A 15,599-nucleotide genomic window follows, 5' to 3' on the forward strand; every position below is an offset into this window, starting at 1 on the left:
ACACACTGTAGACGCTAGGGTCATCACAAGCAAAAAACAACCGCGCCGCAAGTTACCGATCGCAAAAATTACTGAACAACTGGTGATGTAGCTTTAACTCTGTTCCTTTGTTTATTAACAAGGGACAGAGCAGAATTCCACGCAAAATGTGAGGAAATACATTCTCCTTTCTTTCCAAGGTTACTTGATGCTATAATTGTAGCTGCTTCCTTAACAGCACTATCGCAATAGCTGGAATGCGAGTCGGAATTTCTTGTTGTTATATTCCATAGAATGACCGGTGCCGAGACAATGTCCCCCAGCAGCCGATTTGCTCGGCTATTGTAAGTAAATATGACGCTTATGCTCAGTACAACAGTCTTCCATGGTTCTGATAGTCCTACCGATATGTGATTTGCCACAACTGCAAGGAATGCGGTAGGTACTAGACATCCTCCTTAGCCAAATCAAGAACCTAAAACGTTCCTAATCTTAGATGGAGATCGGAAAACACATTTCAAATCATATTTGCGCAAAATACGACCAGTGTTGTTGTAATGCTCCCTGCGTAAAGCAGAAAGATCGAAGATCTTAGTGCCAGTTCGGTATTATCACCACTCACTCAATGCGCTGTTGGTCACCTGTCGAAATATTGACGGTCGTCGACGACGTGACCCGGTTGCATTCCCTTACGTTATTTGAACACTGTAGTTGTAGACTGTTTCTTTCCAGAAGACGTCGTCAGCCACCGAAATCCTGTCTGAAAATTTACTGAGCAAAAGCACTGAAGTTACATCTTGCCGCCGTACTGTCCTCCAATGTCACAGCCCTGGCTTCCACAGCTGCTACCGTTGGCTTTATCTGATCTCCTTCTCCACAGGAGAGCGGCCAGCGGAGCTTCACCTGGGTCACAGCCAGCGAGTCTCCACTGGTGGTGGTCTGCTGCTACTGCTGGCTTTGGTCCTGGGCATCTGCAGCTAAGGACCGGCCGCTCCAGTCACGGCCGAAGAAGGTGGCGTTCTCGATAAATATACCGCGCCACGCAACTACTGCTGCAGGCCTCGATTGTGTCATGGGATACTGTGGACGGCGCTCAGTTGTTTATAGGCGTGGGTTGCAGGGAAGGTGGCTGCTACTGGACCAGAGTACACAGTGCATCTGTCGTTCAGATTCGATTCCAAATCTGAAACGTGCTGCTGTCACTGGGATCATAAGTCATCAGTGAAGAAAGTAGGGAATGGTCTGCTTGGCTACAGCATTCTGGGGAATGAACGGTGTTTACTGCAGTGGAAGGAAAACGTCAAATCCTTTGGTAGATCTGCTACATGGTTGCTATGTTAATTCATGAAGAAGAGTGCACGTTATTCAGCTGAAGGCAGTACGGTGGCTAAAAAGTGTTCATTTCAATAATTGGGTCTTGAAATATGATCTACGATGTATAATGTTTATTAATAAACGTGATATTTTGTATTATATTCATAAATTACCTCTAAATTTCAGTTTGTCGCTGCCATGCTGATTCTTGCTTCAAGAAATAATTTCCAGTTCATCTGGTCTCTATTCATCTATTCTAAATACCAATGAAATAAAAAGAGTTACTGTCCTTCCTAACTTCCATTCTGCAATACCGCCTCAAGTTAAAGTTTGTGTAGGCTAATAGATGTAAGTGCTGACTTCGTCCACAATGATTCAGAAGTCTCGCTTCGAAAAAAGCGTGTCATCGAAACGTAAGTCTGCTGCACACTTTCCTATTCTGTTTACTCCAGCCAATAAGCTAATAAATTAAATAAATTAATTAAGTTAAAGCAAAAACAGTGTTCTGCTAGTACTGAAGCATAGGATATCTAAATCAAAAAGGTGGAGAAATACTGCATCAGTTTGCCGCCCTTCGGCGACGAAGTAATTAAAGATTAAACACAAAGGAAGGATCTCAGTCCAAGTAACACATTTGAGGTACACGCGAAAGACATATCTGGCTGACCAAATGAACTATGTACTCCTCTCCTTGCTAGAGCGGCATCAGGCCGCTAACCATTTCACCACATCCGTTGTTTCCAGACATGTTCGGGTGTGCATTTTCTTTTTCTTACTTTTGTGTTCGCTGTTTTCTAGGCTAGCACCTTCTCACAGATTTCGGAATGTTTCCATCCAGTAGTTTTGTACATGGAAAAACATTATAATGTTATACATGTGTGCCTGAACAAATATTGTAATGAAATTGTTATCTAATGAGTGTAGACTCGAAATCGTCCATATAGCTGCTGTAGGTACACAAATAAAGGGGAAGGAAGTAACATACTTGATATCTACTTCTACAGAGTCGTAAAAAGAATGTTTCTAAGCGGAATGATAAACAGTACTGATTGTTTATTCTTTTTTAATACTGAACCTGTGATGCGCTTGGTTTCATTTCCAACATCAAAGCGTTTGGACTACGGTATTTTACTAACAACTGCAAGTGTATGTGACGTAAGTGTACTTCGCTGATACTCTTGACATTCACATACAATTTGTATGCAACAAACTACAGCTGAAGCTTGTTTACACCGTCAGAAATACAATAATCGTTACTTTGTTTCTGGATTCGCTCTTTTCCTATCTTGTAGTAACCCTAGTTACTATATCCAGCTCCCACAGTGATCTCTTTTGTAGATTCTAAACGACTTCTGCAGTTAGTGCATCCTCCGTCGACAGTTGCTTCTAGAGAAATGTTAATTATTTATGGTAAGTGCCTTCCACATACTTCTTCCCTCAAGTATTCTTTTTAGTACGTCTTCCTGTTTCATCTGTGCACAAGATTGGCATGATTCATCGACGGTTTCGATTTCATCTTATCACGGTTTCGGAAGATCTATCATTTGTTCCCATACAATACTACAATACTGCGAGGCAGACTTGATTTTTTTTTTAAGAAATATTTTCTTACTGGTAGACTTTTTTTATTGAAGAAAGCTTTTTTCTATTCGCCAATCAATTTCTAATACCATCTCTGCATCGTCTTCCAGAGTAATCTTCCTTCATAGGTAGGGTGACCCTTTCACTTCTTACAGTACTATGCTGTTCCCAATTTAGTTGCCATTCTTCTCTCTACTAATATTACAAGTTTTCGTCTTTTTATATATAAATCTAACTTTAAGCTATGTTCTACTCTAAGTATGACGCAGATTCCTTTTAGCATCTCTTCCTAGCTTTTCTCACATGAAGCAGAAGGACTACATGCTCTACTAGCTGTAGCAATACTATCTGTACCCCTTGCATTATTCTTGTTCCGAGATTTTATTTTACTTCCTCCATTACTCCTTCAACGTACATGTGGATTAGGAGAGGAAATCGTCTGCCACCTTGCCTTACACAACGCTTAACATCAATTTGTCTTCGTCAGTTTTCAAGTTTATTACATTCATACAGTTTTTGTAGATATCGTTGATTAATCGTGAGATATTACAAGAGCCAATAACCAGAACGATACTTATTTGTCTAAATCCTAAACCAGCGTGCATGTGTTGGGCATGGACAGACAAGCACAACGAATTAATCGCAAATGGCAGTTATCGCGGCTACCTGCCATCCCTCGCGTTGTCAACAGGCAGTGCAGTGAAGTAAAATTATTTGTTGTGTAAGACTATTCAAAACAAAGCAAAATACGGCATATAAGCGTACAAAACATTTGAAATGAATACTGTGAACATAAAATATACTTACACTGAGTCAAACGTTTTGAAAGCGGAAAGAAAATTATAGATGATGTGTTATAGTCGGGTAAACTAACAGCAAGTATAAAGTCAACATGAAGTAAGCACCGTAGATATAGCAAGAATATTGGAGGAATTGAGAATTTGAAAGGAAAAATATACGGATTTTACTCGGAAAAGTTTCTATATTAAACACCACTACCCAATTATCGTTTGCAGTAATCAGACGAACAAAAGGATACATAGAAGCAAATCTGTCAAGATTCCATAAATTCATGTTATTTTACCTGTGGAGCAAATTGAAGCGTCAATTGTACTCAAAAAGTCATCAAAGTCTAACAGAGTTAGAGCAGAACTTGAAAACGCTGTTGCTGTTGTCCCTCAGACGAAGCTGTTATGCGTGTCTGATGGTTTGATAAATTGAGTACAGCGCCACGTTGACGTCAACGGTGGCAGTCTCCAGCAACTTCTGTGACATTCATTAACATGGATTATTCCCACGTCTGTCTTAGTGTAATTAAATTCAAGGCCAGTTTTACTGTGCCTAACCTGAATTCCGATGTCAACAGACCAATGCAAATAACTTCCGGGAATTCAGCCAGGTAACACAGCGACAGCTGATATTTCGGAGGGAGAACACTCCGCCATTTTCAAGGCAAATTGAAACGGACAGGAGACGTATTGTCGTGCTCAAAAGTATCCGAACGATCTGAATTGCATTTCGCCTGATTAGAATGCAACCCACATAGCGCAGCTGTCTAGCACGTCCTCTAATCGCTCCTCGGTACAGTCGTTTGACTATTGAAAATGGTTCCAACAAATCACCACTAGAAAACACTGCTCTGTATAGCAATAACTCAAGATGTAAAGCAATACCAAGCTACTACAAGTATCAGGGAACATCTTATCACAGATAAGACGGTCCTTAAGGTTTGTAAGCTCACATTTATTACAATAAATAACATACCTGAAATGTTACCATTCTCACTATTACGCCAGATAGGTAATTCACGTACCAAGTTCGTCGTATTCATGATTTCCTCTTCAAAGTAACACACCGTACTTATTATTTAACACAAAATGACATTAAAAATTTAAGTTATTCACGAGCAGCTAGTTGAGAATATGTATGAACTTCAAATGACAAGACGAACACTCTCGTTCTGCATATGGATTCACACCCAGGTCAAGCAGACTAAGCAAAGACTTCGTGACGGACGGAAACTAACAGTCATTCCTGACTAGGCATACAGAGAGTGATATACCTCGATTTTAGACACTATCAGTTATCAAATATCAACTTTAAATTACATAACTTAATCATCTCTAACGGACGCGAATTCCTACCCAGCATCTATTGTCCTTGTTAACAAACTACGAGAGATGTTGAATATTGCTTCTTCACAAGTAACATACTTGGAATGCCATGAGGTAAAGCTTTGTGTTGGACAGCGATTCGAACCCAGAACCTAATTGGATTGTCATCGAAGCACAATCAACTGTGACATTTCGGATTTTCTCTGCAGTAGCTAGATGCTTTAACTGAAATGACGAGACGAAACATTAATTTTTTCTTTCCCAGGACTCCAACCTGGCACCTATCGTTGTTATATTCTAGAGAAAACGAACGATAAAAATGGGTTTGTTACACCAGCAGCGACATGTGAGCATGTTTGAACTAGAAATAATATGAGGAAGAGTTCAGTGCTGACTGGGAATCCAATCCCACACATATCGTTGTTGACTGCATACAAAGAGACGTCAGATACCGAATTTTTCTCCACCAGCAACTCGGAATAACATCCTTGAACTTACAGTGATCTCGCAAACAGTTCTGTGTCTCACTGAGACTCAAAAACGTCAGATATCGTTAGCGTTGACAACGAATGAAAATACATTAAAAATCAAAATTATTATCCACCAGCAGATAGGTGTGCTCATGCTAAAGCTTGATAATACATAATGAAAGCTTTAGTGCCGGGCCAGGATTCCAACCCATTCACGTGCAATATATGGAGATATTGAGGAATCTGCAGTTGTGAACAAACAACAAATTGCAGTCGAGCTGTATTGTCACGAAGGGATCAAATTCCGCGTTAAGGGCGGTCTGAGCTGCATTCCCAGTTCAGAACCAATTTTATAGACATACAGAAGCTCAAAGAAAAGATGGAATAAGTGTCCTGTGACGCTACATAGCGATTGTTTCGTGACTAGAAATAAATAACTAGTATACTGCTGATAGAGTTTCTACGTGTCGCGACTCCTGACTTCATTGTGGTTCAACCTAACGTCTACTTGGTAGAGAAGGAATATCATGTTTAAAGAATGATGTCAAACCACAATGCTATTATACCTTCTTCACTTGGCGTAGCCAGAAGAGAACAGAATCTGTCTCTCCTTATCAAAAATCATCAGCAGAAGTTGAAATCGAACCCACACCATAATTATATGAACCTAGCATCAATCCAAGAGACCACCAAATTCTCTTCTCTATCACTCATTCATAATAACGTTGCGCCACACTGGATTAGATTTCTGACACACAGGTTCCCTGTAGTGATTTGCAGCATGTTCAGTACATTCAGTTACTAGGTTGACCGAATCGCCATTAACTATCTGCCTCAGCTACCCAGTGCATACATTCGACTCTGTTTTGTAATCACCAAAATAAAATCACGTAACTGACACCTACACAGAACTGCCAACAGTGTAGGATGCAGAAATTTAAATAGGAAGTGTTTCTTTTGACTTAAGCTACTCTATTGCGCTATCTGCTTATTGAAAACATCGTGCTGTGCGAAAGAAAGGCTATAACTGTCTGTCTCTCAGAAGTCTAGATCTGACCATATGCATTATCTCACAGCACTGTGCAGTGCGGAAGTTCTGGAGGATTTGTTGTTGACTTCTGGAGGTGTCGCACCTATGTGTCAGCTAGCAGCGTAATGGTAAGCGTTGTGCACTGTTGGTAAGACATCGCGAGTTCGGCTACATTCACTGCTACATTTTTTAAAACGCAATACTGCTGTCTGCTGAAGTTATCGAGCTAATGGAACTTTGAACATAATTCCCTTCACTTCCGAACCCAAAATAGTTGCATGTGGAAAAATGGCTAACTTCTGCGACATTTTGTTCTTTTCAGGTTTAATAGATGGCCAGGCTGCAGATGCATCTCTCAACTTTTGTATTATGTATGGGGAAAGCGCATCATGCCAAAATACGTCATAAAAGTATTTTCTACATTAGCTGTGGTGTGGCAGTTGCATTTTATTCTTCATCAAACCTTGTTTGACAGATTTACCTCAGAACAAATTCTCTACATGCTTGTAATCAATAAATTGCATGTGCATTGTCAGACTGTTATAGATGACATCAGAGAATTTGCAAATATCGTTGATGATTAATTTCTCTCCCATGTTAACTAATGTTTTAACAACACTAAAAGAACCTTACGAAAATTGTGCACTGCATTATAAGAAATGAAATAAAACTACCCACGATAACCTTACGACGAAAGCCTGTTTCAATAAAACTGAGTATCTGTACACAAGCGTGCCTCTATCGGCATGAAATAGTAAAATACTAATCATTTAGATTTCGTTTGAGTCTGTGTTTGATTGGTATGCTATGTCATACTCAAGTGGTGTGCAAATGTGGCATTTCATAAATAAAGTTATGTATTCCTAGAAACCCAAAATTTGTTTGTCAGCAGCGGAAAGAGACGTTACCTGTTGTGCAGCATTGTAAGTTTTTCACCATTTCACTATGAGCCGAAAGTATTTTCTTGCAATTTCCTTATCGATGTATGATCCGACTGCTTGTAGCTCTTTCACAGAAGGGATAAAAACGATACAGTCAGCAACACTGGAACCGCAAACCATAACAAACGCTTTTTCAGAAGTTAGCACGTTTCCACAGAGCCAGGGAAGAGGTATACGTCTAGGTTTCCTCTTACGAGACCAATAGCGGCTAGAACTCGTAAACCGCTATTTAAAGGACGAGATTAGATGCGATTTTCACGTGCAAAGACTTTCCTGGGCTGAAAACCGTAAATTTACTATCTTTTGTTACAGCTCAAGCGTTAATAATTCAGATTATTCAATGGAAATGACAGGAAAACTCAAGTGAAATGTGAGGCTTAATTCCGTGCACATCATGAAGTAACTCGTCGATCACAGAGTTGCCAAACATACCTTGCCTTGTTGCCAAATCTCAGTTACATTACCAGCAGGAAGAAGACGAACCGATGTGATCCTACAGTGGGCTGGGAAGTGACCATAGCTGACGTCTCAAAGTCGCGGCTGCTACGGCGTGGAATACTTAATCTGTCTGATTCACATTGCTGTAACTGGGTTTAGGGACTGGAGCGTAGTTACTAATACTCAGAACTGACTGCAAACTAAGCTTCATAAATCAGTAACTCTCATAGTTGTTTTTATATTTCTTTCGTAAGTGCACTCAAAACTAAGAAACTCATTGACGGACGTTTTCGTGCCTCGCACAACAAACAAATGAAAATAAAAAAGAATGTGTGTGTGTGAGAGAGAGAGAGAGAGAGAGAGAGAGAGAGAGAGATCAAAATAAAAAAGAATGAGAGAGAGAGAGTAAAAAATTGTTGCAAAAAAACTGAATCATGGTATGTAAAGATATGTTTCATTAAAATGACACGTTCCACATAATTACGAAATGTCGTATTCATGATCTGTGGAACAAGTATTAATCTAATATAATCTAATCATATCATATTGCTGACTAGTCATGAAGAGGCATGACTTACAGAAATTTTCGTCAATATCAGTAACCAAATCTAAACTTGAAAATAAAAGGCGACAGTTTTTGGAATAAATCGGGACTCTTATAAAGACCCTTTCGTCCATGTTAACTAACCACGAAAGATGTGTGATATACCTCCATTCAGAGGTAACAAAGTGTTCAAGCATTTAAAGATGAAGCACATGATGTGAAGTTCTGTGACGGTGATACGAACCCAACACGCGATCTGATTGTTAACTAAATAAAAGCAAATGTTACGTATCGGTTTTTCTTACCAGCTGCTAGATGTTTGAATGTAAAGTAAGGATACAAAAATTTTTGTGCCTGAGCGACAATCGAACCGCACTCCTACCGTCCTTCTTTATCATCTACGAACATAGCTTAAGTAACACTTGCTTACTCAGCAACAGTAAGATGTGGGCATGTTTGACCAGAAATAACGACACCTATTGCGATTGTTGGCAACACATTAACAGACATTAAAAATGCACGTTAATTTTCACTAGCAGACAGGGCTTGAAATGAAATTATGAATATTTTTGTGCTGGATCAGGATTCGGACCCACATACTTACCTTTGGAGGAGACCTAGAGAAGATTGCAGTCTTGGGAAAAGGAACGAAATCATTGAACTATACTGTTCCTACTTCGAATGCTGTAGCTAACGTTGCTCTCAAGACTAATATTAGTAGATAGGAGGATACAAAGAAACAATCAGACTCATGGGTGTGGACAGAAACTAAAGTGCAGATGTGGGCACTGTGCAGATCTGCGCTTTTCCATCTTCAGATCTATACGAATAATGTATACTAATCAGCGTATGCATTGCTTTCATAATGTTTCCCTCCTGCTTCGTCTTCTAATGATGAACTGGATCCACACCCATGAGTCTGATTGTTTCTTTGTATCCTTCCATCTACTATCTTTGTGTGTTATTGCTCGGTGTTCAAGAGCAATACATTATGCCTGCTCCCACGAGGTATTACAACGAGGTCGCAAGAAGGCTAACGAATTATAATCAAAATACACTGAGACGCCAATTTGTCTGTCGTTACGGTGTTGATAGAAATAGTTGGGTATTATTGCCTGCATCACTTGCATGCCATTGCCGTCTTCTCTTTCGTTTGTGCGCTGCGCATGATGCAAGAAATATTTGTGTTTTGCTTGCTTCTGTGACAGGTTTCACCCCATTGAATGCGAGCAAGCTCACGAATAGACTATCAATAATTGGAATTACGCAATAATAAACTTAAAATGTGTATTTTTGCATTATGTATCCCGATGAAAATAACTGTAAATAGATTATATGCCTACTTGATTATTAATCGCGCTTCTCGATGCCTTCCTCAGAAAATGAAAAGAAAAATAAAGAGAGAGAGAGAGAGAGAGACAGAGAGAGAAAACAGAAATGTAATTCAAATATCAGCCGCTGACTCCATGTTCGTCTCGTGATGTAAAGCAAGGACAGTTGATAGCTAGTATCTCGTTGTACTAGCGATATGTATGGCTACAGGGGTCTTTCTTTTCTCTTTGCGAACAACCAGAACAGATTTCAGTAACAATTTTGTAAGAAGACCAATGCAGTGCGACAATTAAACACTCTGTCTTTCTTGGTTATTTTGTTAATCCTTAACAATTGTCTGTGCTGCAGTAAACATCTTTGATTACTGATTTTTTATTACTACCATTGTCATTGTCAGGGTGGCCGGACGCGGGGTTGAACCGTTGTCCTCCCGAAGTAGACTTAGGTGTCGACTCAGAATTATCATCAATCACCCTATGTACAGTTGGTCGATAGCGCAACGCACGTTCAATCTGTCTATCACTATAACCATTTTGACGAAACGTAACTTCAAGATGAGACAGCTCAGCTGGCAAAGTCTCAGCGTCGGAAACGACATGTGCCCTTTGTACCAAGGTACAAAGTATCCCTTCACGCTGAGCCGGATGCTGACAACTAATAGCCTGTAAATACAAGTCGGTGTGAGTACATTTCCTGTAGACTGCATGTCCCAATGATCCATCATCCTTCCCCCTAGCCGGCCGCGGTGTCCATGCGGTTCTAGGCACTTCAGTCCGGAACCGCATGACTGCTACGGTCGCAGGTTCGAATCCTGCCTCGGGCATGGATGTGTGTGATGTCCTTAGGTTAGTTAGGTTTAAGTAGTTCTAAGTTCTAGGGGACTGATGACCTCAGATGTAGAGTCCCATAGTGCTCAGAGCCATTTGAACCATTTGAACCTTCCCCCTAACCAACATCTCAACAAAGGGAAGGCAACCATCCCCTTCTACCTCCATAGTAAAACGAATGTTCAGGTGGATCGAGTTCAGATGTTCTAGAAAAGTATTCAAATTCTCCCTTCCATGAGGCCAAACAACAAAGGTATCTTCGACATATCTAATGAAACAGGCGAATTTCAAAGGCGCCGACTGGAATGCACGTTCCTCAAAGTCTTCCATATACAAATTTGCGATCACAGGAGACAACGGATTACCCATTGCAACTCCATCTGTCAGCTCGTAATAGTGGTCATTGAACAAAAAGTAAGTGGATATCAACACATGCCGAAAGAGATTAGTTAACTCAGCACCAAACCTAGCCTCAATTAACCGCAACGACTCAGACAGAGGAACACGAGTGGAGAGAGAGACCACATCGAAACTCACTAAAATATCAGAGTCATTCAACAGCAGTCCCTCCAAACGACCTAAAAAATCAGCTGAGTTCCTGATATGACGTTCACACCGACCTATTTGTGGACTCAACAGAGAAGCAAGATGCTGGGCTACACGATATGTCGGAGCACCGATATTACCCACTATAGGACGGAAAGGAACCCCTTCCTTGTGAACCTTCGGAAGGCCATATAATTTAGGGGGAACAGCACTATAGGTGTTAAGACTCACGATAGTGTCCTGCGACAAACCACTTTTCTTCAGGAGGCTGATAGTCTTTCTCTCAACACTTTTTGTGGGGTCAGCATCGATTCTGCGATACGCTGAATCAGATACTAAACGTTGCCTCTTTTGTACATAATCCTTTTTATTTAAAACAACGGTGTCATTGGCCTTGTCCGCAGGTAAAATAAAAATATCAGGATCAACTTTGAGAGAGCTTAAAGCAGCCCTCTCTGCTGCTGTTACTTTACTCTTGGGTGGTTCAAATGGTTCATAGGGATCTGGGCGCTATGGGACTTAACATCTGAGGTCATCAGTCCCCTATAACTTAGAACTACATTAATCTAACTAAGGACATCACACACATCCATGCCCGAGGCCGGATTCGAACCTGCGACCGTAGCAGTCGCGCGGTTCCGGACGGGAATGCCTAGAACCGCTCGGCCACCGCAGCTGGCACTCTTGGGTGGACCGAGCCCTAGTAAACACACGGCATTCCTCCCTCTCAACCTTCTCTGCAGCGTCAGGAGGTAGTTTGCAAACTGCCTGTTCAATTGAACTAATAAAATCAACTACCGGAAAACTCTTCGGGATGGGTGCAATATTTAAACCCTTCCCGAGCACGGATAAGGTTGCATCGTCAAAAGATTTCTCTCTGAGATTTATCACAGAACGTCGAGATATAACATCCGACTCCGCACGATGAAAACGTTCAAACTTTTCCAAATGGCGGCCAGTAAAGACATTGTATTTCCAGTTAGCTTAAGTCCATGAGGCACAGTCCAAGCAATCCCAAGTGAAATCAGACAATTCTGATGCAACCATTAAATGAAAACGGAACAATTCTTTGTAAACAGAATCCAAACGTCGACGAGTAAAACGAATCCTTTCACGAACAAGAGCCAAGCCAGCACGTTGCTTGATACGATTGGCGGCAGGAGAATTAATATGGTGCACAACCTTGGCAAATATTGGGTTATGATTTTCTTCATGACAACTCAATAAAAACGACAAAGCACATTGCAGTCTAACTCGACAGCTACGTAGTTTATCCATTTTACGTAAACACTGATACATTTCCTCCCCGGTCGCTGAAAGTGTTACCTGGCTGAATTCCCGGGAGTTATTTGAAAGCTGTATACGCCAGGAGAAACACAAGACGAATTCAGATCCACTTGAGGAGCCAGTGTAGAGAGCCACTGTGCTCATTCCTGAGTGGAGTCAGCGAAGCAGACGACTGTTGACAGCTCATCACTACTGCCACTGGCATGTCATATGGATCCGTAAAAGGTGTGATGGCGGTTGATATAGATCCAGAACCGGTGACTAACGTTAATAACAAAATTAATGCGATTTGCACTGACAGTTTTATACATTTAGATTAATAACATATTTGTTTGTTTTGCTGTATTTAGTTCCATATGAACCACTTTCCCATCAAGAAATCTGTCCGACATTCTAGGACTTTGGTCATTGTTGGCGAACAGGTTGTTCTCCAGTGAACAGAGGGGCTAGAGGCTATTGCCAAGACAGGGAAACATGCCCGTGTACGGCCTCCAGATACTATTCTCTTACCAGGGAAATGTAAACCCATATAGTTATTGTTTCAGGACCCAGAAATATACTTTGTAATGGCCAGTCAAGCAGAGCTGTCAAATGGCCAACATTAATGGGACATGGAGCTACTAATCCTAGAAAAATTATCTAATGATAACGACATCAAAATGTTCGAAGGAATCTTTATTGATTTGTGTGTGTGTTGGGTGGGAGGGCGGGTAGGTGGAAAAAGAAGGTCTCGTGCAACAGCTAAAAAAGTAGCTGCGAAATAACTTGATCGGTGGTATCAAGAAACTGAGCTGGTTAATCAAATGTGTGGACATTCCTATACAAAACTCTGCGTTCCATTCCCAGCTGGGTCGAAGATTTTCTCCACTCGGAAACTGGGTGGTGTCCTCATTATCATTTCAACATCATCTACGTGCAAGTCTCTTAAGTGGCGTCAAATAAGAATAGTTGCATTAGGCGGCCGAACAACCCCAGAACAAATCAACCGGGTAATAACGGAATACCATCATTTCGTTTTTTATAGAAATCTTTACAGAACGCTTTGTGTGGGCGACTTAAATGTGGTACTTAGATTTAGCCTTCAGGAATACTCTTCGCTATTTGGTTGGTAGCTTGGTAGCTTGCTCAAGACTTTGCTTGTGGACGAGCACCAGCGAGAGCCCTATCAAGTTGAGCTGTGGCCTCAGCCGCAAGGCACGCATCGCTATTCGTCTACAGGCAGCAGTCCAGGAATACCTGCTGACTCCCAAGTGCTGCCACCGCATGTTACCGACGTGCCAATCATCACCTAGTAGTAATAAGTAGCTACACACTGTCATCACAGACTGCCTGAGAACCAAATACCTTTCTAAAAAGAAGTAAACACTCACTCACCAGGGCGTTGCAGGAGCGGGATACTTTGAAGACACAGTTGAACGCCATTGCGGTGGTAAGAGTCCGGTAAGTTGAAGCGTATTGTGGCCTGCGAGGAACATTGTACATTCATTGGGGCTTACATACAGTATTTGGTAATTTTGCTGTCTACAAATTCCAGTGAACGTGAAAATAAAATGTTGAAGAATTGTGCAGCGCTTAATTGAACGAATAAACTCGTGAAAGGAACCAATAACACCTTTCACAGTTACGTCGATATGTTTAGATGTTTTATATTAGCGACTTTCAGTCATAGCACTTATATTTTCAATAGGCATAACTGACTTAACATATCTTGTTTAACAGTAGCTGCCATTTTTGATAGCACAGATGGACATGTGGCTCAAAACGTTTCATTTTGTGATGCCGTGAAATGGCTCAGATGCTGGCGAAAACTCTACAGTCAGGTATCAGGATTCGCCTGCGTACTGCATAGGGCAAGAAAGAGTAATAATGTAGCGTACCGGATACTGAAAAAAAAGTGATCAAAACACATTTCACTTAAGAATTTAGAGCACTAACCAGAGAAATGCGACAATTTGGATTTATGTTAACGAAATGAGTTGCATTTAGTTGTGAACAAACAGTTACGGAAAATTTCTTCTCGTACGTAAGAAATGAGTAAACAGTGACTGGTTGCGTTTGTTCACAAATTAAATTGCTGCCTTGTAGTTACTTAGTTAAATTAGACTTTATCTTTTCAACGTAACTCAAAGGAAGATCTGTTATAAAGAAAGGGGCATAAGTTTCCCATTAAAATGGTCGCCGACATTCCTTTCAAATTATCCGTTCTCCATAGCAGACCACTTACGGAATTGTGGGGCTGTACTGACAACATTGCGCTTGTCTCAAGGGAATAATAAAGTAAAGTAAAGGGGAAATACAAAAGCAACTTTCAAAACTTTTAAAGAATGTCTAAAAGGGAAATAATTCTTTAAAACTGCGACAACAGTGTAATTATTCTACTTTACAGGAAAGGAGACAATCAAGACATGAATAATTATAAACCTGCTAGCTGCCTATCCATAACGTATAAGATATTCACACAAATTCCGAATATGTGCGCTTGTCTCAAGGGAATAATAAAGTAAAGTAAAGGGGAAATACAAAAGCAACTTTCAAAACTTTTAAAGAATGTCTAAATGGGAAATAATTCTTCAAAACTGGGACAACAGCGTAATTATTCTACTTTACAGGAAAGGAGACAACCAAGACATGAATAATTATAAACCTACTAGCTGCCTATCCATAACGTATAAGATATTCACACAAATTCCGAATATGTGCATTAGAATAAGCATTATATCGTCATCATGAAAAGGAACACACTTTCTTTAGAAGAGCAAATTTGAAAGTAAATTCACGGTTCAAGCATGTAGCATAATGGACTATTTGCAAGTGATGAAGGAAATTGTAGGACAGTGTAAAGAGTAACAACTACAATTTCGTCTAGGAATAATGGGATCCTGAGAAGTCCGTTGACTGAGCTTCAACAGTTCTTTACAACCAGGCCATGCGAACCAAGATATAGATTTAACCTATGTAAGTAGAGTGAACAATGTGGATGACAATGTTAATTCTTCTATAACGGTAGAAGCTGAAGTAATGAAGGCTAGGACTTAAACCCAGGTCTCGCAGTGGCACAAATTTTAGTTAATTACTTCAGCTTCTTATCGAAGAAAAGTTGAGGCTCAGTATGTCTCCAGGAAAATGTAATTACTTCAGATAAATAATTAGAGTTTCTCTGTTAGTGAGAAATTTTGAAATGAAGGAGGAGTCACGA

General features: G+C 40.5%; 1 protein-coding gene across 1 annotated transcript in view; it reads left to right on the top strand.

The window, feature by feature from the left end:
* LOC124607385 overlaps positions 1 to 1,367 on the top strand; it is a 445,395-nt gene extending 444,028 nt beyond the window's left edge. The window contains exon 7 of the mRNA XM_047139701.1: positions 860 to 1,367. Coding sequence (XP_046995657.1) covers positions 860 to 960 — 101 coding nt within the window. The 3' untranslated portion in view covers positions 961 to 1,367. The remainder of the gene's footprint in view (positions 1 to 859) is intronic.
* Positions 1,368 to 15,599: the final 14,232 nt, after the last annotated feature.

This window comes from Schistocerca americana, chromosome 3 (assembly GCF_021461395.2).
Source record: "Schistocerca americana isolate TAMUIC-IGC-003095 chromosome 3, iqSchAmer2.1, whole genome shotgun sequence".
Taxonomy (NCBI): domain Eukaryota; kingdom Metazoa; phylum Arthropoda; class Insecta; order Orthoptera; family Acrididae; genus Schistocerca; species Schistocerca americana.